Genomic DNA, 24,353 nt, shown 5'->3' on the forward strand with positions numbered 1-24,353 from the left:
AGCGGAGGGCACAGGCCACGGCGGACACCCGGCTCTTCAGTCGCTCATGCACAGCATGGTCCCCACCTCCAAATTGGGGAAAGCCCTTTCCACTTCGAGTCTCTCTTCCTTCTGGCATTTCCTCCCCAGCCGGCTAAGCCCTCTGCGCTCTCGCTATGATATGCATCTCATGGCGAGATGGCCTTCCAACTCAAGCAGGGAATCCCACTGGGGTGCAGCCTCAGATCCTCTCAGTGTGGAGGGAAACACTTCCCACGCGTAGAGATGTCATTACTGGGTTATTCTTGGGTGAAGGGCTGAGCCTCCCCATCCTCCCCTTCACTCCACGATAGGATGTGAAATTCTATCCCAACACCCCTCCTCTCCCGCCAAAAATAAAAACAAGTGAGATAGTATAGACAAGAAATTATTTTAGTCCTTTAGTACAGTCTGTTTCCTCCTTCACCCCCAGAACAAAAATCGAACTTCTGGTTGGACAGCGTCAGGAGATGTCACTGAGGTGACCCCAGCCTCTGTTTGCAGTTCCAAGTCTTCCGTGTAGGCGTCACTGCTACTGGAACTTTGTAGATGAGGAGCCTGTATGATGATGTCCTGAACATTTCTATCCTTTCCTCACACAGAGGGTAGCTACTGGGAATATCAGAGACAAGCTATTATTAAACAAGTCTCTAGTCCAAGACATCTCCTGTGGCAGGGAAATGAGGGGGCAGGCTCTATCAGTGATATTTTTATAAACTCTGGTTTTAGAAAAAATTCTTCAGATGGACGCATTATTTTAAGACTTTTAACATTTTCCAAAACCAACTGAATCTTATCCCCTCCATTTATCCCCCTCCAGACACTTCTAATCAAGGTTACCATCTCCAACTTCCCCCATAGACAATAAAAATATGGCTGGAGAATTCTACTGTAATAGAAAACCAAGGAGATACAGTAATTTGAGTGTGTTTCCTTTCCATCCACTAGACAAGAATACCCCCTCCCATTCTTTCCTCCCCTCAGTCACCAGAATGAAGGGGCTGGAAAACGTTGGTCTGGTTCCTTTTAGAGCTGATTCCCCATTGGATACTGCCTGGAGGCCTTGGGGATGAATGAGAAGTTCTGCAGTTTGGATCAGTAGAAGCAGGTAACACATCAGGGAACCGGTCAGCCTAAGATAGGAGGGGACAGAAAATGATGAAAGAGTTTCTGATACATTTATCAGCTAAACTGCTGTGGGTGACCCCCATGTCTCCTGTAATGTCCAAACCTAAGGAATTAACTAAGTAAACTAAAACCTTTGTGTTCTTGCTCTGACCTTGGACAATGGAATTCTTTTTATTTTCATTCAGTGGATAGCAAATCTGCTTCTTCCCTGCCTTAACTCACTCAAGGTCTCTGTGATGCACTCCTGAGTTTTCCTCCTTCCCTGCATAGCCTTCTCCTCCCTAGCTACTGCCTTTCAAATTGGTGAAAATGAAGCTTCAGGATTATGAAAACTAGTACTTAATGAAGACCATTATTCTAATGACAATCTCGCTAGACTCTTTTGAACTTGTTATGCTGGGATCTAGAAACCCTTTCCCCAGCAATCTTTCACACAGCACCTCTGGGGAGGGGTTTCCCACTAATAGGAAATAGAGGTCAAGTGAAAACAGTCCAGTTCTCATTACTGAAGAGCTAAGATTCAGAAGAATCACTTTTCTTGAGGAAAATGGCTAATTCTATTTCTATCTATAAGACAAGATCAGAATTGTTGATTGCTCCTCAAACATTCTTTAAAAAAAATTAACCTTTTAAGAATCATATAAATTTTAAACACTGAGCTATTTTCCAGAAGGAAAATATTCAGAAGTTTGAAACAAGTACTCAAAAACAATCGGTTCCAACTGTTAGAGGAATATAATGAAACCAGTATGATCAAATGCTCCATCCCTACCTAGAAGGGGCTATTTCTACTTTTAGGACAGACAATTTCTCTAACCAAACAAAAAAGGAGCTCTCTCCTTAAGTGAGCTTCCACAGACTATATACTGGGGTCCAGTCAAAAGACAGATGTCCAAAGACAGCAAATTCATCTTGATTATTGTAAACAATTTTCGGTGAGTGAGTAAATGGTATTACCTTCACCCATGATGAATAAAGCATCTAAGCCAAAAATACAATGTGCCTACATCTACCCAAACAAAAGTCAGATCCCCAACTGGCCCTGTTCAGGTTCCTCTCTCCTCCTCCCACACTCCAAGTTATATAACCTGTCACCTAAACTTTTAGGGTCTCAGCTTCCTCATCTGGAAAATTAAAACAAAATATCTACCTCACAATGGCCACCTGTGGATTTAATGAGAAATATATGTAAGATGCTTACAACATTTTCCAGAAATATAACAGATGTGAAATAAATATTTTTATTGGTGTTATCGAGTAGTTCTAGATTAACTTTGGGGCTGGGAACTCTGCACATAAGCTCTGAGCCAGTTAATTATTCCCTTTACTTTCGCCAAGTGACAGGTTTTCTCCCATCCATTTCTCCTTCAAAGAGCCCTAAGGTAAATGGGCAAAGGGCTAATGACACGTAACAAAGGAAGATGCCTATTAAAATCTGTTGTTCTAAACACAACTTTTAGTAAGCATTAGAAAGCAACAGGATATTTCCTTCCTCGTTTGGAGAGAATTTTAAAGTCCTGTGAATACATGGAGGATATGGATTACAGACTTAGAATCCTAGGAAAAGAAAGTATCTCTGCCGTTGTCAATTACCTGTCCCCAGCTAAGACTGCTCCACAAACTAAAAACAAATCCAAAACTTTCAGTAGGGAATATCTAGTTAGAAGCTTCAAATTGGCAAGTTAATGGACCAACTCTTTATGCAAAGAAGCCAGAACTGACAATTAACAAATTTAATAGTAAAAATCAAGATTGCAATATTTAGAAATACCAAAAAGTATTGGCCAGAAAGAAATAACCCTTCCATATCAGCCTCAATACAATCAGGAGAAAAAGCAACATATTTTCAAAGTGACACCCCCCCACCATCCCCCCTTAAATACTCCAAACTCCTCAGGGAGGAAAGCAGAAGTCCTCACCGCCTGAACTGGACAAGCACACTAAGGGCTTTGAAGCCATTTGCCTTTTCCTTTGACCCATGTGGTCAGAAGTCAGGTTTGTGTTTCAATTCTACCACCTGAAGTATCACCAGGAGTTATTTAACTGGCAAGGTGAGGAAAGGGAAACAAGAATTCTTTTTCCTGAATACCCCTTTAAGTTCCTTGACAACTGGAACAAAGTCATAGAGAGCAAAGGGACAATGTAACAAATCTACCCATTTTCCTAGTAGACACTGAGTTCAACTGGTAGTTGAGGGCTTTTAATTAAAACATTTTATTGTTTCTAAGAATGTTCACACAATCCAAGACTTCAAAAATGAGTCTAAAGCCATGGAAACACATTTATCACCTTCATGCTTGTTGAAGGACACCGGCAAAAATCAATGCTAAACCTATCAGCTTCATCCATTAAAGCATTTGCATAGAAATACTAACTTCCATTTTACAACTCTTTAATAACAGGGGAGAATATCCAACAAATCGCAAGTAAAATAGCATAGACCACAAGGAAAGAAACTAAGACAAGTCAAAAATACACCAAGTAAGAAATTCAATACAACTGGAAAACATAGGCACCAACATTCCTCCTTTGGACACCTGTTCCTTACTGCCCTCAGATGCCTCAGGACATGGTAATGACTGAGCATGGAAAAAGTAGGTAATGGGTCACACAAATTTGGTGGTCCTGCACCAAACTACAAAGATTAGCTCAATTATAGCATTGTGCTAATAGTAAAAAAATAAATTCCTACACAAAGTTTCTCGGGTACAGAGGTGAACCTCTTCTCATTGGCTATAGCCTCCACCCCAAATACATCCCACCAGTTAAGAGGGATATAATGACACTAAACAGCATTGTTTAGTGTCATGTGCACCCATCTACATCACCAGAAAAAAAATACTGTTCATATGCAAAAAAGTTTACTAATTGTTAATGCCTGGCCAGATGTTCTTGTGAAGAGCAAGGCAGGGCAAAAACGTTATCAAGTGAATACTCTATCCAAACTCCAAGAGAAACATCTCTCTCCAGTTTTTCTTCAGAGTCAATTTGATCTTCAACTGAGGGTCCCTCCATTCTTGGCAGTGAGAGGAACAGTGAATAATGAAAACAGGTGTTCAGAAACCGATGCAGTATGCTCCCTGGGTAAGGAAGGTGAGCAGCAGTGACCTAAGACACTGACATGACCTCATGACTAGCAAGACCAAACTTTGAGAAAGCTGCTCCATTCCAGAAATCAATGCCAACAGATGGCAACACAAGGCCTAGATAAGATCTGGCTTAGGCTCCAGAAAAGGGAATTAACTTTTTAAAAGGATATTTCTTGACCTTGAGAAGTAGAAAGTGCCTAAAGGGCCGGACGTGGTGGCTCACACCTGTAATCCCAGCACTTTGGGAGGCCGAGGCAGGTGGATCACCAGGTCAGGAGATTGAGACCAACCTGGCTAACACGGTGAAACCCCGTCTCTACTAAAAAATATAAAAATTAGCCTGGCATAGTCCCAGCTACTTGGGAGGCTGAGGCAAGAGAATGGTGTGAACCCGGGAGGCAGAGCTTGCAGTGAGCTGAAGATCGCGCCACTGCACTTCAGCCTGGGCGACAAACCGAGACTCCGTCTCAAAAAAAAAAAAAGTGCCTAAAGTTCTACATTCAGTCATCTGGTCCAGGCATAAAAGCAGGTGAAGGGGCCTGCTGAGCTGGTTATTAAAAGCTCTACACATGGACAACTGCTGTACTCAGCATTTACTCTTTAAGCTGTGAATAACACATCAAGCTTACCTGCTGCTGTCCACAAATACTACTTGAAGCACTTCACCCTTGGTTGCCTGAGTAGTGGCAGAAAGCTCTCTGCTAGGCCTGAGGGGAGACCAGAATTCCTAGAGGACAGGATAGATTTTGACCTGATGAACGATTATTAAGGTACACAGGGAAGAATCTAGATTTTTTCCTTTGAAGTACCTTTGGTCTCTAACAAAGCACATAAGGCTCTATCCAACTAGCTGACAGAAGTTAATTAGCCCTCTACCCCCAAGGCCTGACCCTGCCCCCTGCTAGCTTTTTGTTTTACTGACCTTATGTAAGTCCCACCTCCTCAGCTTCACCTCCCTCCTCCAGCTGTTTCCTCTTATTTCTGCAGCTTCCTCTTTCTTCCCACCTCTCCTTTCACTTTCTCCCCTTTCATTCAGAAATGAATGCTCAGAGAGCAGATGGCAAGCAGTCAACCCAAGCCAGTGAAAACACTTCCTGAGCACCTGGTAGGAAGACCAGAAACACACTGTGGGTGCTGGAATACAGAATACACGTTATCCCTGTCTTTTAGCAGTTCATACTTTAAAGGAGAAAGGCACCATATACTTATTCCTCACATATGAAAGGATATTTTCAGGCCAATTTATTTATAATATGGGACAAAATGATTGTTTGCATCAGAACTGATAACTTTTACTCCTACAGTTATTTTTCCGTGGCCTCCTACATAGCACATCTAGTGAAACTGATTCTGAAGCCTGATGAAGCCCCATGTATGTTCTATACACTTTAGTTGTGTTACTCTAATCAGTTAAGAAAAGCACATGAAGAGTCCAAGTTGGTACTACAATGTGTGATTAGTCTTCTCCCGAGAACTGAGAAAATTCAGGTAAACTTGACTATTAGAGGGTAGGTTTGGAGTTTGTTCCAGTGATCTCCTTAAAAATGGCTTAAGAGTTTGGGATAAAACTCCTGTGGGAAACAGGGAGAAAGGGATGGGGCACAAATCCACATCTCAAATCAGTAGGTTACTCTTTAGCTGTTTCTCCCAGTGGCTTGAAGAGCCCTGGTAAACACCCAGTCCTCGATATGTCAAATGGACGGCACTCAGAGACAGCTCAGATACAGCCCCACGTTCAGGCTGTGGTTGAGAATTCCAACCCAGAAAGATGTAGTGAAGATTTCCAAAGGCCAGCCAGGACACCCCAGGGACTAACTTCCCAGTTCATAATTAATTTTAACCATCTTGAATACAAAACAAAGACCTCTCTAATGTGGACTCTCCTTAGAAAAATGGCTTGTATGTAGAATTATCCCAGAACTATTATGGAAACATTGGTATTTCAGTAAAATAATTACTGAGCACCTACTAAATGCCAAGAGCTGTACTGTCACTGGGGATACTTCTAAGAATCTTCTCTACTGAAGAAACCAAGCCTTGCAAAGAAATAATTATAAAAGTTACAGACATTTGTACCAAGTGCTTAACGAGCATTGGGAAAGGAAATTTTTAAAGGGCTATTTGTTTTCACATAAGTGATAGTTTTGACACTGTAGATTACCAACTAGGGTTGCTGAATACAAAAACTGATACCTAAGAGGTTGTATACATAGGCTAAGTGTAATGCAAACATTTTTATTGGAAACTGGAAGTTACCACACATTGGCTTTTAAACTTAAATTCCTAGAGTGGGTCATTTTTGTGGATCTGTTACTAATGTAAGTGTATACTCAGCTATCAACACAAATGCAGATGTTTTAAACATTTACCCTTTCACAGGTTCTTTTCTATGATTTTGTGGGGCTGCTGCGTAGTTATTGAGTGGCTAGCCAGGCCTCGGCCACTGTGTGACCAGCTGTCCTCCTGTGGGGCCAGCCTCAATAGTAGGGGTCAAGAGAGGGCCAGGGCTTCTCTGAGAGAGCTGGCTGTGCACTGCAAAGTGGAAAGCCAAGGAGCCAGGCATCCCTCTTTCTTGCTGCCAGGCTCTGGAACATGGCCACTGTGACTAGATGTAGTCCTACTCTAGAACAACCCTCAGCACACAGGGTAAGAACATGGATTAAAGACAGCACCATGGGACACCCTGCTGGCATCTGGTAGATATTACAGGTGTTTCTCACTTGGGTCGGACTTTTCTCCCCGAGGCCTCCCAACTGGAAAAAGCAGGCTGGCTTTACAATGCAACGTGATAGTAAAACGAGAATTTCTCATCACAAGACCTGGATTCAAGTTCTGGGCCTGCCACTTTAATATCTCTGGGCCTATTTCCTCAAACTGCAAAATGAAACTAAATACTACGTGAGAATTAAAATGAGCCACAGTATCAACACTGGACGCAGTGGCTCATACCTGTAATCCCAGCACTTTAGGAAGCCAAGGTGGGAGGACTGCTTAAGCCCAGGAGTTCAAAAACACTCTGAGAAACAGAGCAAGATCCTGTCTCTACAAAAAATATAAAAAAGGTAGCAAGGGTATAAACTTTTGAGGTTACTATTCTAGGAATATGCATGATCTGACTGAAGAACACAGTGTCTCAGATTTAAGCGATGTGGCACACCTGCCTAAGATTTCAATAATGTATTTATTCACAAACATTTATTAAGGTGCAGGCACTAGCATTCTGGACATCTTAGAAATGTCAAAGTTTAAAACATAGCCTTTGGGGGGCCGGGCGCAGTGGCTTATGCCTGTAACCCCAGCACTTTGGGAGGCCGAAGTGTGCAGATCACGAGGTCAGGAGTTTGAGACCAGCCTGGCCAACATAGTGAAAACCTGTCTCTACTAAAAATACAAAAAATTAGCGAGATGTAGTGGCAGGTGCCTGTAATCCCAGCTACTTGGGAGGCTGAGGCAGGAGAATCGCTTGAACCCAGGAGGTGGAGGTTGCAGTGAGCTGAGATTGCACCACTGCACTCCGGCCCAAGTGACAGTACAAGATGCCGTCTAAAAAAAACCAAACAAACAAAAACAACAAAACAAAAAAACCAGCCTTTGCTCTCAGTTTACTATGTAGCTGAGGAAAACAAAACATACATGTTAAACTAGAGAACAGCTTAAGGGCAACATGTGAGTGCCTGCACAGATAGCACACTTTCTAAAACATGAAGAGAAGCAAAGAAGAAATAATGCAATTAGTTCAAGAATGCTTCAGTCGTTAGGTGTGATCACGAAGGGGTGAGGTTTTTAATGGCAAAAGGAATGGGGCTGCTTATGGGATTTATGGTGTGGGGTGTTAAAATGTATGAATGCTGGGTCTCTTGGTTTTGAGAGAATTGTTTAAGCTAGCTGATCCTATAAACCTAAAGACCAGGGTCAGGGTCCTGAAGTAATGCTTAAGCCTCCCAACCCAAGGAATAATATACATACTATCTAGTCTCTTCACAATACATCGTTATGTATTAATCTCTTTATGAATAGTTACCAACAACAAAAAAAGAACCAAAGTGATTCCATCCCAAAGAGAAATATGCAGGAATTCTCGCTGAGGCAATACCACTAAATTCTGAGGCAACTTAAAGCTTCCTCTGTAAGAAGCTTAAAAGAGAATGACTGAAAAAGGATACCTAGGAGGCAACTACTTAGTCTTTTAGGAGACAATGTCATCAATTCTTCATGATCTGTACTGAAAGTGTGCACAGCTTACATCAAAACCACTTACTTTGGTCTTACAATTGGTCTGTCTTTGCAAGACCAATTCTCGGAGCAACATTTACTTATCCAATTATACTTGGACTTAGGCTAGCATTTAGATTAATTCAAATTTTCTGGCTTCACATCTGAGGAGTTATTAGTATTAAAATACCTTCTCCAATAATCCACCCAGTTAACGAATAGCTTGTGAAACAGACTTCTACAGTGCTTTGTTTTTAGGGAGTACTAAATTCTTTCCATCTCACCAATCAATATTAAAACTGTCAGCACTGCATTTAGCTCATTGGGAAATATAAATATATTCAGTTCCTGGGTCTGTAGAGTTAAAAAATATATATATTTACCAAATCAACCAGGGTAGGGGAAGATGTGATTGAGAACAGGATAAATTGGAAAGGTAGAATATAACCCACTGTTAACTCATATTAAGGGAGTGACATGTTTTAAGAAACTGGAGTCACTGAAACCAGCTTTAACACTTCAGTAATATGAATTTGGGTACAGACAAAAATGCTGATATGGCAACTGGAGATGGGAAGACAAATCCAAACATCATCTTGAAGAACTCTATTTGGCAAGTAAACAATCTCTAGGTTAGTCTAAATCATAGATGCGGTGGCACCCTGAAGACACAGAACTTGACTATCATCTTGCTGCAAATTTACTATTTTTAGAGTACAAAGGAGCCATTTGAGTTTTCTTTGGAATGTGCTCGTTACGCTGCGAACCAACATTTTACATTTCTAGCCTTAAGTTGTGGATGTCAGCTAGGCGCGCTGGCTCACACCTGTAATCCCAGCACTTTGGGAGGCCGAGGCGGGCGGATCACTTGAGATCAAGAGTTCAGAGACCAGCTGAGCCAACATAGTGAAACCCTGTCTCTACTAAAAATACAAAAATTAGCCAGATGTGGTGGTGGGCACCTGTAATACCAGCTACTTGGGAGGCAGGAGAATTGCTTGAACCCGGGAGGCGGAGGTTGCAGTGAGCTGAGATTATGCCACTACACTCCAGCCTGGGTGACAGAGACAGACCCTGTGTCAAAAACAGACAAAAAAAAAATGTGAATGTCACTCTTGGTGTTATTTTATAATTCAAATTCCTAGGCATGCCACTGTTAAGGGTAGAAGAGATTCACCCAGCACTTCCCAGTCCTATCTAAAGGTTGTACCTTCTCTTTTGTTTGACTGATCCTATAGTCTTAAGCCTTAATAATTGTTGAAAGCTTATCCCAAAATGACATATAAAGACTCCTCTAATACACAGCACCTGAGGGAACAATTCTACCATGGTTTTTCTTAGCACTTTACAATCTCCAGGTTTAGCACTTTTCTTTCTACAATTATTATGAATTAATTTTCATTTGCCTAATTTGTGGCTTCAGAGTGCGTCTTCAAAAGTTATTTTAAAATTATCAAAGGGACACCAGAGCTAACATTTACAGGATTAAAGACAGGCTTCAATCTAGTTAGTGCCCTTTCAGCTGTCAATCCAATTTGCAGCAAGACTAGTTAACAGTAACTACCTTCTGTATCCTTCCTTGCTACTTAGTGTTACCTTAGCAGGCAAGGAAATCACTACTGTGTAAACTTGATTACTTTTCCCCCCACAAGAAGTCCACTTTGTCCACTTTTAGTGCTTTATTCTTTGAAGCAGACCGATTTTCTAAAATTAATATTTTAAGGCCAGTTGTCCCACACCTGTCTTCTGGATGACTAAATCCCATCATGTGGGCCTAAAAGGTTTAGTATTCTCAATGACAATTTATGCTGTAAACAGGAGACAAGTTTGTGTCCTTTCCATTTTTTATAAAAGAAACTGGGGAGAAAGTGGTGATAGGAATGACAGATACTAGAAGTGTTTAATTCTCAGTAATTTTCAGCTGTTAATATGGCATTAACTACTGTGTGTACTGACTTTTTGGTCACAAGACAACCTGCTACTTAAGTGAGGCCTAGAAAATAGAAAACAGCTAAGTTGACACATCAGTAGGATTTTAGGACAAACTTTAAGAACCTCTTAGTAATACTGAGAAGATAATCACATCTGAAACTGTCACTCCATAAAAGCAAACTGCAGGTCTCTGAAAGCATATTCATTTCTTCTAGTTCATAACCAAATTGTTATGTCTAGTTTTCCCCCAGCACACCTAACTCCTGTTCCCAATTCTCACATTCATGGCATTATTCCATACCTGATGTACAAGGTAGGCAGAAAAAGAAGCAGACTTATGTCTTCAGTATTTTCTTAGTCCCACAACCTAGATTTGTTACAAAATGAGTGACTGTAAGGTAAACTCTACTGAAAACCTAAATGGATGCGAAAGCTGAAAAGGGGAATAATTTTGCACAAAAGATAGGAAGACAAAGGTAAAGTTGCAAGAAAACTTACCCAAACCATCTAACTTTAGAGCTGATACAGAGGATCAAGGTAGTTAGCTGGTCTCCACTTTGTTGTATGTATCTATAATGGGGATTATTTCCTGCTTAATTTTGTGTTATACCTCCCTCTAGTGGCTAAGTGATTTTCCCTAGCACAATACAGTATGTTGTAAAAAATAAAAATTAAAATTAAAATTAAGACCTATTTCTACAAGTTGTTTTTGTTCAAAGTGCATTTGGTGGAGGTGAGTATAGCATCTTAGAGAAGTTGCCTCCACTATCTTTATGTCCACAGTTCTGCCAATAGTTGGCACTTATAAGTTGTCTGGTGACAGAAGTCTGATGCTTTTTAACCCGATGCTTGAGTATCAAAGCTGACCTAAGTGTTCCGTTTTGCTTACCTAAATAGTCAACTTCTTACGAAAAGTCATGTATGACTTTTCACCCCCTGAAATCCCAGCCTAGCACCTATTAAAATGTAAATTACAAATGTTGTATCTGCCTAAATTAACTTCTATATGACAAAGAGTCATTTATTCAATTTTTATTCTGTGCATTAATGAAGCATGTAGTGTTTTTATAATAATTTAAAAATCCTTCCTTTAATCACTACAAGCTCACAACCACCCTCGGGGTTGTTAGGCATTAGCTTTCAAAGCTACCAAGAAGCACTGCAAAGGTCTCAGTAACAGAAATAAGTACTGGTTTAAGTATACTATAATCTCTTGGGGTTTGTTTAAAGCAAGTTACTTTTGGCAGCACTACTATTCATTCAATAGACAATCACGATAGACATAATGAACAGATGTTTCCTTATAATCTCTGTACTTCATGCCAATTCCAGCTTTTCCTATAGGATCTAATTGGTCAATGTTCCTTTAAGTACTGATACAGAAACAATAACTCAAAAGAATGTTGTATTGTACACTCTAGGATGCCTGAGTATTTGCTTCAATGGGATATAATTGTTGAGTCCACTATTACAACAGAATGTAAAGAAATGTGGGCCATACCTTTTTTTCTTGTGGCTGCTTCAGCCTAAAAAGATGGGGGAACTTAAAATTCAATCAATAAAGGATTCACAATAACAGGTTTTTCAGTCGACACCCCAGTTACAGACAAAAGCATTAGGCCTGTGTATGCTAGTACAGTTCCTACAATCCCTTATATGAACTCTTTGGAGATAGACGTATCTGGGATTCAGAGCTGTATGCCCTTTATAACGTACATATATACCCTGTATTACATAAAACCCTCATCAAAGTCTGTGGCAACTGTGCAATGAATAATGACGTTCAACAGTAAACAGTTTAGTCACACTAAGTGCAAAATGAAGGCAGCAATTCTGGTCAGGGTTCACATTTAATTAGCTCAACAACAGAAAATCTTTTGTTTTCATAGTTTTTGGATTTCAAAAAATGGGTAAGAGACTGTAATCTGTTTTCTGCGTTTGCACTCTTCATACTGTGATGGAAATAATAGTGGTTATGTTACAACAGAACTTCAGTCTAACAGTTTCTCATCTTTTAATACTATTTATGGTAAATACATATATATAACTTACTTGCAATTTAAATTACAAAATTCATATACAAAGTAAGCAAAAAGGCACACATAAGAAATTCACCTTGACCACAGAAATGTGAAAACACCGGTCCTAATGACCAAGACAATGTTTCAAAGACAACACCAAGAAAAGTTGAGATTCTACAATAAATCATATTAAACGCAAGCACTATGATGCCCAGACGTGAGCACTGAATATTTACTAAAGCGTAAAACTTAGGAAAATCATTTTGTGGGGAATCTATTCATATTCCAAACAGCATTTTAAAAAACATTAAACTTAGCATAGTTTTAAAAACAAAATTCAGATCCAAACAATCAAGAACCAGAAAATGGGTTTCTTACCTTTTGTTTCCAGTAGGATGTGGGCTGAACAGCAAGGTGGGTTATTCAATCTGATGTTATGAAAAGTAATTGCTTCTTAAAGACTTTTTTCCTTGGTTAGAAAATAATTATAGGCTCCCTAAAATATTTTAAGGGGACATAAATAGGGAGAAGAGGGGGAAATTCCAAGACAGCTTTTGTAGTTTCAAAAGGGTGTAACTTTCTTCTAATAATTGCCAATATGGATAGAGACCTAAAGGTCCACTTTCTGCGACTATAATTAGGAGCAGTCCATACTTCCCATCAGAGCTTTTAGCTGTCTGGTCATCTTAACTACAAAACCTATGCCCCTTTACCTTTCATTAAGTAAACATTAGGTCCTGTCTAATCTTCAAATTCAGCCTGTGTAACAAGGAATACTGTCTCATTTCAATGTGAGGTTAGAATTACTATAACTTTTAGTAAAGCCCATCTTTCAACTTTAAACGCTCAAACTTGAGTGAAGGCTATTTACATTTTTGGTCGTTTCCAAAACATTCAATGAACACAAATGAACCAAAGTTTACTTCAGTCTAGGTCACATTAACCTTCCAAAATTATCATTAATCATTTATTTTCCCTTTAATAATCTGATGAATTTTTAAAATGTTCTACACATAAAACTTAGAATTTAAAGAATGTCATGTAAAACTATTCAAATTTTAAACAGTAAATCTGCCTTTTGGCCATTACATTGAATTCTTAGATAAAAAGAGCTACATCCTTAATAAATTTACACTAAGTACTTAGTGAAATTCTGCATTCAACTTAACATCCCCTCTTCGCAACATTCCACAACGTTCATTAAAATCTACCGATTGGGGTGACCTTACACGTTTCTTCCACTACCAAGATTTCTGGTTTTCCCTAGGTTTTTAATTGTCACCCAAATAATCACCTTAAATTCAACTTCCAACTATGATTAGCACCCAAGGGAAATGTTAAAGCTATTTATTTTAGGTCCCCTCCCCCAACCTAAATAGTATCAAGGGGCTGTCAGACAAATACAAAAAGTAGCTGACTAAAAGTTTTTAACAACTGCTTTGGTAGAGAACACCAAAGTTTTTGGTACAAAATCATCTTATGGTTGAGAAGGGCTTATAAGGCAAAATTCTAAATGCCCAGCTTTTTATTAGCAATGATTCATCCAAAGCAGCAGTTAATCTTGTACACTCTTTCCCTTTCAAAAAAGAAATGTGACTTGTGTTAAAAGTTCTACAGGCTGAGCATGGTGGCTCACACCTGTAATCCTAACACTTTGGGAGGCCAAGGCAGGCAGATCACTTGAGGCCAGGAGTTTTGGGACCAGCCTGGGTAACATAGAGAAACTGCATCTCTACTAAAAACACAAAATTAGCCAGGCAAGGGTGGCACACACTTGTAATCCCAGCTACTCGGGAGACTGAGGCACGAGAATCACTCGAACCCAGGGGTGGAGGTTGCAGTGAGCCCAGATCACACCACTGCACTCCAGTCTGGAGAATAGAGCGAGACTCTGTCTCAAAATCAAAAAACAGTTCTAATACATCTGTGCTGATGTTAACATTTAATACTTACCTTTTTTTGAGATGAGTTTCATTGAGAATATCAAAAGCTATCTCCAAGTGAACATTAATTTACTAGCCATCAACCAATCTTGCACAAAAGCCTATGTTGTCTATGACCACCAGAAAATAAGCAGCATCTATAGTTTTTTAACCACTTTATAACAAAGTAGAGAAGCTTATCTTTCAGATGCTAGATCCACCCCCCACCGTCATTTACCAAGTTACATACACAAATGCCTTATTCTCCCCTTTTGCTTTCCCCTGAAGACTTTTACAATTAACAATAAAAGATGGCTAATACCATTAGATTGCCTTTTAAGAACTTTTAATTTGCTAACACATTAACACAAGAGTCAAAATCTTATCTTACTTAACAATTTAAAGATTAACTGATAGACCCAGTTAGAATCTTACATGAAGAGGAAAAAGGACAACCATGCATAGTTTTTTAAAAAATGTTTATTTTTTCAAAGAAAATGGCAATAGCCAATTGGAAACCTACTTATTCTTCAACTCCAATTTTGTTTTCTTTAAATTTAGAAGTGACTTACTGATTTACTATTTTAAACAAACCCCCCCTTTCCCCTTTAAATGTTTACCATCTACTCGTGCTGAATCCTTCCAAGGAGATTGCTCCAGCGTTTATCTCCAGGTCCTCGCTTTGCTCCTTTTACCAAAAAACGCAAAACACAATTCCATCGTGCATCTTAAGGGCTCCAATCGTCAAAAATAGGAAAAAAAAAATCTTTGGAATAGCCAATTAAGTTGAATAAAAAAATCCACACGAATGCGGTTTGGTTGGGGCAGGAATCCACTCCTATGTTCCTGGTAATCTGATCCCGCTCCATGAATCCTGGTAATTCATCCTCCCTATCCTATCCACATTATGATTTGAATCCAATGATCCAGCTCCAAGGATTGGGATCCAGTGAGCCCTCTCCAATCCAAACCTTTATAACCAGCAAAACCAAAAAAGAGGAGGCAAAATGTTAGATACTGTAATCAAAAAAGGTTTCTGGGGAATGATGAGTTATGTCTGTCATCAGTTTAACAGATGCACATCAATAACTATCAAATTCCCCAAAACAAGTTTCTGAATGGTGTTCAGATAAATTTTAGAAACTTAATCATCATAGAGACTAATTGGAAGAAGCATTTTGTATTTACAGTTCAACTGATAATGCCAACACTTGTTACTGTACAGCGTATTACAGGTTTCGTGGTTGCAAGAAGTTACGTAATTTAAGTTTACTGGCATTGCTACCCACCTAAGTCTAAAACTAAATCTAATGCTCCCATTTGCAATTTAATTTGTAAATTAAAGTCTTTTAAACATATGAACCAATTATGAATATTAGTTTAAAGGGGAAGGTGAGACTTAAAAGTATTCCCAACTAGATTATCTACACCAATACATTGGAACTCTATATTTTGCTTTCATTTTGTCTTAAAAAAAATGAAATAGCAACGCTCTATCAGTCACACAGAGGACATGCAGATTTAGCAGTATTGATATTATACTCTATCTTGTTGGATTTAAAGACACCCTGTACCCACATGTACACCAACAGCAGGTCACACATTAACAGTTGTAACTAAGCACTGTGACAAATTAGCCAGTTCTTCCCACATTAGTCCCTATTAAAACAAAAATGGGGGGAAGGGAGCAAAATAAGTTGCTACAAAATGGGCAATATAATTTTGCCACAATTGCCAAGGTTTAAAGAGCAAAGCAATTGTAGCTAAAGATAACTGAATAAAATGTTTGCAAGTGTTTTAATGAAAATGTATATAATCATTTTTAACCCCTGCCTTTTAGTATAAGGTCAATACTGCCAATTTCATCTGTGACAATAGCACTTGGAGTCATACCATTGCCTCCATTATTGATCTGATCCTCCTCAATCCTCCTTTTGACAATCCTAAAATGATTGAAATGTGCTCCACAATCCTTAATCCAAAGCATTCTTAATCCATCTCTTCAGATATGTCTACAGAAAGACACATGAAAAGCAAGATAAACATAAGAACTTCCCCAGGTAAGATAACCACAAACACCCCCAACATCCCAGTTCACACAAACCAGGGCAGATAGACATTTACACAATATCACAGTCTGAAGAGTATGGAGTTAACTAAATTTAAACAATCCTGTCTATGACATCACTTAAAATACAATTTATCAAAGACACGAAGGGAATGTAGATGTTAGGAGCAAGGGGATATTACAAGAATGCAATTCAACACTTTAGCCCATTCTGAACAAAACAGTTTGAATTAAAAAATGAAAAGATTGTACTGAATAAAGGAAAACTGTATACAACATGGGTTCTACAAAAAGTGTCACCAATCATCTTATGTACGAGAGCGAGATCTGCTATGACGGGGAGAATAGCGTGGTGATCCTCTGCTTCTCCTTGGGGAGTAACTGCGACTCCTGCTGTTGCTTCTGCTACGGCTTCTGCTACGACTACGGCTTCGAGATCGAGATCTTCCATAACTTGGACTTCTGGGCCCATCAACTTTAACCCGGATGTAGGCAGTTTCTCCCTATTGGATAGACAGAACTTTCCATTGAAAGATCTAAGCTTTCATCTATCTTCAGGCATGCTGAATGAATACAATGTAACTAAAACCAGAAATCTGGCAATTTACTTGGACACCCTTGCCTGAATCCTTACCTTGAAATTCCACTGTTAAGACCACTGTATCCAATTCTGGTCAAAAAAAAGAATACGTGTATAACCTACCTCATGAGATCTAAACTTAGTGTTATCCAGTTTTCGAACTGCATAGGTCATATCTTCTTTCCGTACAAACTCCACGACACCAGTGCCATCTCGGTAAACATCAGCATAACATACATCACCTGCTTCACGCATGTGATCCTTTAAATCCTGCCAACTTCCACTTGGAGGCAGTCCTGAAAAAGTGATTTATTTTTCTTAGAATCAATTATCTTAAATTTCACGTTAAGCTAGTAAGGTACGTTAGGACAAAGAGTACTTTAAAGTACTTAATAGGTGTACTTAAGTGATACCAGGTAAAGAGCTGTAAGATTCTGGAATCCAGAGTCCAAAATTATTTGTAACGATCTTCGTATCTAGTACCGCAACCTAATTTGATAAATCACCACAGCAGCAATCCTCGTTTATTAAATTCACCCAAAAACTAAAGCAATTTAAGACCTAGCATGAAAAATTTGCAATTATTAAACTGGTCACGCAAGAGAAAAATTTTAGGTAGTTTCCGTCCCTTCACATCAATCCACACAACCAGTACACTCACCAGAGACAACCACTCTGTTTTCAGACCGCCTGGATGGGGGGCCATAGCGACCTCGGGGAGCTCCGCCACCTCCACCCCCGCCGCCGCCTCGGCCTGTTCCACGGCCGCTTCGAGGAAACTCCACCCGCAGACGGTACCCATCGTAATCATAGCCGTCGCGACCATACACCGCGTCTTCCGCGTCTCTGCGGGATCGCAGAAGGTAAAAGGCATGAGAAAGACCAGGAGGAGAAGCTCGCTCACTCGGGAACCAGCAAACCCCCCGCACATGCGCACCCAACGTGGAAGAGCCCACATGCGCCGCATAATAGGAATGGCCCCTCCCCCACCCAGAAACACGCCAGGCTCCCAACCACTACACCAGCCCTCAGCGCCTCAGTTTCCCGCTCCAGCCTGCGAATGGGCTCCGGGGACGTCCAAGGCGAGGCGCCAGAGAAGCCACACCAACTCAGCTCCTTACTCGACTCCTGCATGGGCGATACAGTCTCGCCCCAACCTCTCTAAGAGCCCCCGCTTCCCCGTTCTCTATGTTAAGGCCTTGGAGCCTTCCCCGACTACTCGGACCTATTTCCTCAAGGCTGCAAGCCCCATGCCGCCTCACCGCGGGTCCTCGAACTCAACGAAGGCGAAAGGCGGTCCCCCGCGGCGATTCTTGAGGTCGATGTCGCGGATAGCGCCGTATTTGTAGAACACGTCCTCAATGTCCTTGGTTCGGATGTCTGGAGGTAAGTTACCCACGTAGATGCGGCAATCGTTGTTCCCTGCGGGGCCACGAATCACACCACCTCCCGACATGGCGGTGACGAAAAGCGCGGACTCGAGAACAGGCCTTCCCACCAAGCCTAGCGCACGGCAGAGCGAGCCCGCAGCGGCACCACGTCTCCCGCGGCCCCTCCAAAATGGCGCCTTTATCAGCTCGGCGCACGGATATGGGGGGAGACAGAGGAAGAGAAGCGGAAGGAAACAGCGATTCGATCCCAACACGCACGCGCGGGAGCGCAACGCATGCTGCGAAGGCTACGCTCAACGCACGCGCACGCACGCGCGACGTCACCCTCCGCACGAAGGGGAAAAAAAAGTCCCCCGCGTTCCCAGCTTGGGGTGGTTTGTGAACAGGGTGACCAGCCGTTTGGTAAAAGTTAAATAACGAACTTTCGTTAAAGGAGCTAGTCATCCAGGTCGGGTCTTGAAGGATGGTCGATTTCCCCAGGAATGAGGATCTTTGAAAGCAACTCGGCGCCTTCAAAGGACTTGGTGAAACCTAGCCTAAAGCGTTGTCCCACCATGCTCTGCGGCGATAACGGCCTTTGGCGGGAAAGAGTCTCGGAGGCGGGGCCAAAGGGGGACGGTCCGGGCGGTTGCTCCGGAAACCCGGGTATCTTCGAAGAGTGCGTCTAGTCCAGAGCTGAGTTGCCGGTGATTGAATGGAGAGCTGGGGCGTTGGTTTGTCTTCCCCACGCTGCTGCGAACAGGCCGTGGCTGCTTAGACAGATGTGTCTAATTTAGCGAAACCGATTTAGATTCCTTAATCCTCTTCATTAAGTACCGTTCCACCTTCTCGTCAGAACTTTGCATAGCTCAGTTCAGCACTCCTTGTGCTAGTCGCAGTGGGTCCGTATCCCGACCGGCAACGTGGTATCTGCCAACCAGAAGGGGTAACACCGTACTGCCTCTGGGACCCACACCTTTTTATCTCTTGTTAATCGCCTGTCCGTGGGATTAGCGCAGAATGCCTGCAGGATGAATTGTTTCTGTTGTTTGCTTTCAAAGAACGAGAAGGAAGAAAGGGTGCGTGTGTGCAGTCCTTTTTTCAAAAGTTTCCCCTAAAAGTTACTGATACACCAGGTTTTGAAAATACCAGTCCTCTCAGGTAATAAAATGGAGCAAAATGGATGTGAGAACCGTAACCACTAGAGACCGCGGTTGCTATTCAGGACTGTTATCCTATTTGCCTGCGGCATTGGGAGATAACATTTTACTTTTTTTTCGACGTCTGAAATCTGGATTTTTATGTGAAATCTTGGGATTTTTAAACGTCGCTAATGAATTCAAATTCAAATCAGGCTGGGCGCGGTGGCTCATGCCAGCACTTTGGGAGGCCGAGGCGGTTGGATCACTTGAGGTCAGGAATTCGAGACCAGTCTGGCCAACATGGTGAAATCCCGTCTCTACTGAAAAAACAAAAAATTAGCCGGGCTTGGTGGCGGGCGCCTGTAGTCCCAGCTACTCGGAGAGGCTGAGGCAGGAGAATCGCTAGAACCCTGGAGGCGGAGGTTGCAGTGAGCCGAGATGGCGCCTTTGCACTGCAGCCTGGGCTACAGAGTGAGACTCCTCCTAAAAAAAAAAAAAAGGAGGGGGAAACAACAACAAGTTAAAATCAAACCGTGCAGTCATAAGTTTGCCATAACAGATCTACACCCTGAATTTAAGGGATAATTTTCTTCATGTTATTTATTTACAGCAGTCCCTTTCCACAAGGATGTGAGGCAATTTACAAAGATACCATAAAACATTATTAAAACTAGATGAGGCTGGGCGTGGTGGCTCACTCCTGTAATCCCAGCACTTTGGGAGGCCGAGGCGGGCGGATCACCTGAGGTCAGGAGTTGGAGACCAACATGTCGAAACCCGTCTCTTCTAAAAATACAAAACATTAGCCGGCCATGGTGGCGCGTGCCTGTAGTCCCAGCTACTCGGTAGGGTGAGACAGGACAATCTCTTGAACCCTTAGGAGGTGGAGGCTGCAGTGAGCGGAAATCACGCCACTGCACTCCGGCCTGGGTGACAGAACAAGACTCCATCTAACAACAACAAAAAATACTAGAGTAAGAAATCAGAGGAATGGGAAAATAAGGGGTGGATTAAATTAAATAAGCATAAATTGCTATACAAAATGCCTGCAGTGAAAGCCCGTTGAATTTGTTGAGATAGATTGCAAATTTTACTTTAGTCTTCCCAGAAGTCACGGTAAAGAAGGGTACAGAAGTATTGTGTATTCAAAATCCAAAGTGCCTTTGGGATAAAAATAAATAGGTCATTCAGGAGAAGGACATGTTTTCCTAATTCTAAAAGCTGATGAAATATATTTTACAAATGTTTCTCGGTGACCCCAAAATACAAATTCAATTTGAAATGAGCAGGGATGCTTGGTCTTTTGTCTGTAGATCCTCGGTATATCCACAGATGACCTTTGGTAATCCTTGAGCTTTCTGTAATATTTTCCAAAATTATATGCATGTGTTCATGTACAAAATTATATGCATGTGTGTACTTTTTTCTGGGAAGAGGATTTGGAATTTTGATGAACTTCTTAAAGGAGTCCATAGATCCCAAAAGGAAAAAGAACTTCTGAAAATTGTCAAAGGAAGGATAGATTGCCTATCCTTCAGACCATCCTTCAAGTATATATAGATGTGTGTTTGTGTGTGTGTATGTGTGTGTGTGTGTATATATATATATATATATATTTTTTTTTTTTTTTTTTGAGACAGAGTTGCCGTCTGTCACCCAGACTGGAGTGCAATGGCATGATCTCAGCTCAGTGCAACCTCTGCTTCCCTGGCTGAAGCCATTCTTGTGCCTCAGCCTTCCGAGTAGCTGAAATTACAGACATGTGCCACCATGCCCAGCTAATTTTTGTATTTTTGGTAGCTGGGATTACAGGCATGAGCCAGCATGCCCAGCTAATTTTTGTATTTTTAGTAGAGACGGGGTTTTGTCATGTTGGCCATGCTGGTCTCGAACTCCTGGCTGCAAGTGATCCTCCGGCCTTGGCTTCCCAAAGTAGTGGGATTACAGGCATGAGCCCCTGCACTCGGCCAATTTTTTTTTTGAGACAGGGTCTTGCTCTGTCACTCAGGCTGGAGTGCAGTGGGACAATCACAGCTCACTGCAGCCTTGACCTCCTGGACCCAAGTGATCCTCCCACCTCAGTCTCCTTCGTAGCTGAGACTGCAGGTATGCACCACCACTTCAGACTGATTTTTGTATTTTTTGTAGCGATGGGCTCTCGCCATGTTGCCCAGGCTGCTTTTGAACTCCTGAAGTCAAGCGATCCTTCCATCTTGGCCTCCCAAAGTGGGGGAATTACAGGCATGAGCCACTGTGCCTGGCCAGAGCCTGATATGTTTTTAAATGAGAAGGTGACCAAAAAAGATACTATTTCGACAAATCTACTGTTTCTAGCATTGTTCCATTAAGTGAATGGCAGAAAAGAGGAGAGTTTTAAAAAACTTGCAGCCTGTTGATTCTTTCATTCAACAGTTATTTGCTGAACACATTTTCTTTCTGTTCTTTTATACATCAGTTTAAATTTATGCAGGCAAAGTTTCTGTTAATTAATGATAAGTCAATAACTGAAGTGATAACTGAAATCAGTAGTTTATAATTGGATAGTTCATTTTAAGAAGGGATGAGACAATACACATAGGTACTTTTAATTTCAAGGTATTTTCATTCCAGAAAAATATAATTGAATTTGCTTTTTGTTTGTTTGTTTGAGATGGAGTCTCGCTCTGTCACCCAGGCTGGAGTACAGTGGCAGGATCTCGGCTTACTGCAACATCCTCCACCCAGGTTGAAGCAATTCTCGTGCCTCAGCCTCCTGAGTAGCTGCGACTACAGGCATATGCCACCACGCCTGGCTAATTTTTATATTTTTAGTAGAGATGGGGTTTCACCGTGTTGGCTAGGCTGGTCTCGAACTCCTGACCTCAAGTGATCTGCCCACCTTGGCTTCCCAAAGTGCTGGGATTACAGCCATGAGCCACCGCACCCAACCTGAATTTGCTTTGATTTATTCTTGTCTAATTTAATGCAGTAATTTCTGATTTTGTTCAGTTCAGCACAATACAAAGTAGAACTTAATTGAGAGTGAATAGGACATTCTTATTTCTCTATTGGCATCTTTTTTTGTATTTGAATGTAACCAACTGTTCTGGAGTTGATGATGAGGTCAGTATATGGCAGGAAAAGTCTTGACGGCTGTTTTATCAGGTCTCCCAGGATGGCGTTAGCTTTGTGATGATTACAATTAAGGATGTTACCAGTTATCCAGAGTTAACATATTTCAGTCCACAAGAGTAAAACATCAAAAAAGCAAGTAAACAATTTATTTGGAAATAAGAACAAAACAAGGTGAATCATTCTGAGGGATATTTCATTCAGATCCTGAGACCTGATAAACGATCACTGCCCCCACAACAAAGTATTTCTCTCCAAGACAGGAAAATCCACAGCACCTGGATTCTGTGTCTCTGTTCCCTGGACAGTGCTGGGTAAAGACTGGCAATTATCTTTCTACAGGCTAATCTTCATACAGTTCTCTAAACAATATACTAGACGGTTGATTCCTTTTGTGCTGAGCAAATTACAACCACTTCCAGTTTTGCCTCCTAAGATTACATCCTCATCTTAATTGGAGTTTAAGGGTTTTCTAAACTCCCTAGTTATACATTCACTGTCAGTTTTATGAATTGCTCCCACAACCAGCTGATTTAGTAAGCATGAACTTTACCAACTTCATTGTCGGAAGCAACCTAATTTTTAACACTATTGCTATTTATTAAAAGTTCCTTCCTCCAAGAGAAACTTTTTAAATACTTTTGATTCAATCCAATAATCTCAGGAGGAGACTTTTAAAAGTTCATGGAACATGTGTATTATGAACAAATCATGCATGGATTTCAAAATTTTTTACACCAAAATAAACTCATACTAACTTGTTATAACATGTATGAACAGGATCTAGTTTGAGGTACTAAAAAGAATAAGACATATGTTTGAAAGCCCCTATCAGAGCAACATGTATTCTGTTAAAATTGAAGCAAGGACAAATATCAAATTTATGATGAACCTTGGGTGAAAGAATGGTGAAATCATTAATTCTTTACAAAAAGTTTATGGGCACAATGCCTCAAAGAAATCAGTATTTTATAATTGGAGAGTTCATTTTAAGAAGGGATCCTGGGTGCGGTGGCTCACGCCTGTAATCCCAGCACTTTGGGAGGCTGAGGCAGGCGGATCACCTGAGGTCGGGAGTTCAAGACCAGCCTGACCAACGTGGAGAAACCCCGTCTCTACTAAAAATACAAAATCAACCAGGCGTGGCGGCACATGCCTGTAATCCCAGCTACTAGGGAGGGTGAGGCAGGAGAATCACTTGAACCTGGGAGGCAGAGGCTGCAGTGAGCTGAGATTGTGCCATTGCACTCCAGCCTGGGCAACAAGAGCAAAACTCTGTCTCAAAAAAAAAAAAAAAAAAAAAAGGAATGAGACAGTGTTGAAGAGGAAGCCTGCAATGGCAGACTACCCACGTCAATTTGCAAGGAAAAAATTAATCTTGTCATGCTTGAAGGCAATAATATATACAGTGGTCCGTTTTCAAGACATAAATGCCTTACATGGGCTTAGGTCAGCAAACTACAGAAGAAACAGGACATACTAGACCCTTGCTTGGATAGCTGATGCCTGCTTGTCGGCCTCCCTCTTCCCCTGCACTTCTCCTTCCCCCCTTAGTTGCCTTCACCCAAACCAAAAAAGTTTAGTCTAAGATAAAAGTTTACTAGTCTGCAAAATAGCTCACTTTGTCTTCTCTTATCAGACTGCCCAGCTACTTAGGTCATTAGTTAAATACTTGAAGAGCCCCTGAGCTAACTAGGATTGCAATGCATTGTGGGCTGCAATAAAATGCAGTAAGACAACCCTAAAAAAAAAAACCCTAA

General features: G+C 41.2%; 1 protein-coding gene and 1 long non-coding RNA gene across 9 annotated transcripts; both read right to left on the reverse strand.

The window, feature by feature from the left end:
- Positions 1-390: 390 nt before the first annotated feature.
- LOC134735381 (uncharacterized) lies at positions 391-10,671 on the reverse strand. 2 transcript variants are annotated; one of them, XR_010118427.1, is made up of 3 exons: positions 9,410-10,671; positions 1,007-4,962; positions 391-630 (listed from the first exon to the last, which is right to left on the reverse strand). It is a non-coding gene; the product is annotated as an uncharacterized lncRNA (long non-coding RNA). The 2 variants fall into 2 exon arrangements; XR_010118426.1 differs by lacking the exon at positions 9,410-10,671 and having other exon boundaries at positions 1,007-9,403.
- A 4,113-nt stretch (positions 10,672-14,784) lies between these two features.
- Positions 14,785-20,875, reverse strand: SRSF1 (serine and arginine rich splicing factor 1). 7 transcript variants are annotated; one of them, XR_010118424.1, is made up of 6 exons: positions 18,233-19,412; positions 17,632-17,816; positions 17,094-17,266; positions 16,707-16,893; positions 16,216-16,334; positions 14,785-15,293 (listed from the first exon to the last, which is right to left on the reverse strand). XR_010118424.1 is itself a non-coding variant. In XM_055258845.2 (5 exons), the coding sequence occupies exons 1-5, from the start codon at positions 18,424-18,426 to the stop codon at positions 16,312-16,314; spliced, it is 762 nt and encodes a 253-aa protein (XP_055114820.1). In that variant the 5' UTR covers positions 18,427-19,412; the 3' UTR covers positions 14,785-16,311. The 7 variants fall into 7 exon arrangements, 3 of the variants coding, with proteins under 3 accessions (XP_055114820.1, XP_063486008.1, XP_055114821.1); XR_010118423.1 differs by having other exon boundaries at positions 16,707-16,910; XR_008653286.2 differs by lacking the exon at positions 16,707-16,893.
- Between the last annotated feature and the right edge of the window lie 3,478 nt (positions 20,876-24,353).

The sequence above is a fragment of the Symphalangus syndactylus genome, chromosome 20, assembly GCF_028878055.3.
Source record: "Symphalangus syndactylus isolate Jambi chromosome 20, NHGRI_mSymSyn1-v2.1_pri, whole genome shotgun sequence".
Classification (NCBI taxonomy): domain Eukaryota; kingdom Metazoa; phylum Chordata; class Mammalia; order Primates; family Hylobatidae; genus Symphalangus; species Symphalangus syndactylus.

Bases quoted from the DNA above. Each gene is read 5' to 3' on its own strand.
- SRSF1 (XM_063629938.1), bottom strand. From the start codon at position 18,426: ATGTCGGGAGGTGGTGTGATTCGTGGCCCCGCAGGGAACAACGATTGC. The intron at 17,267-17,631 runs GTGAGTGTACTG...TCACTTTTTCAG, and splicing joins AAACAGAGTGGTTGTCTCTG to GACTGCCTCCAAGTGGAAGT. The intron at 16,911-17,093 runs GTAGGTTATACA...TTCAATGGAAAG, and splicing joins CTAAGTTTAGATCTCATGAG to TTCTGTCTATCCAATAGGGA.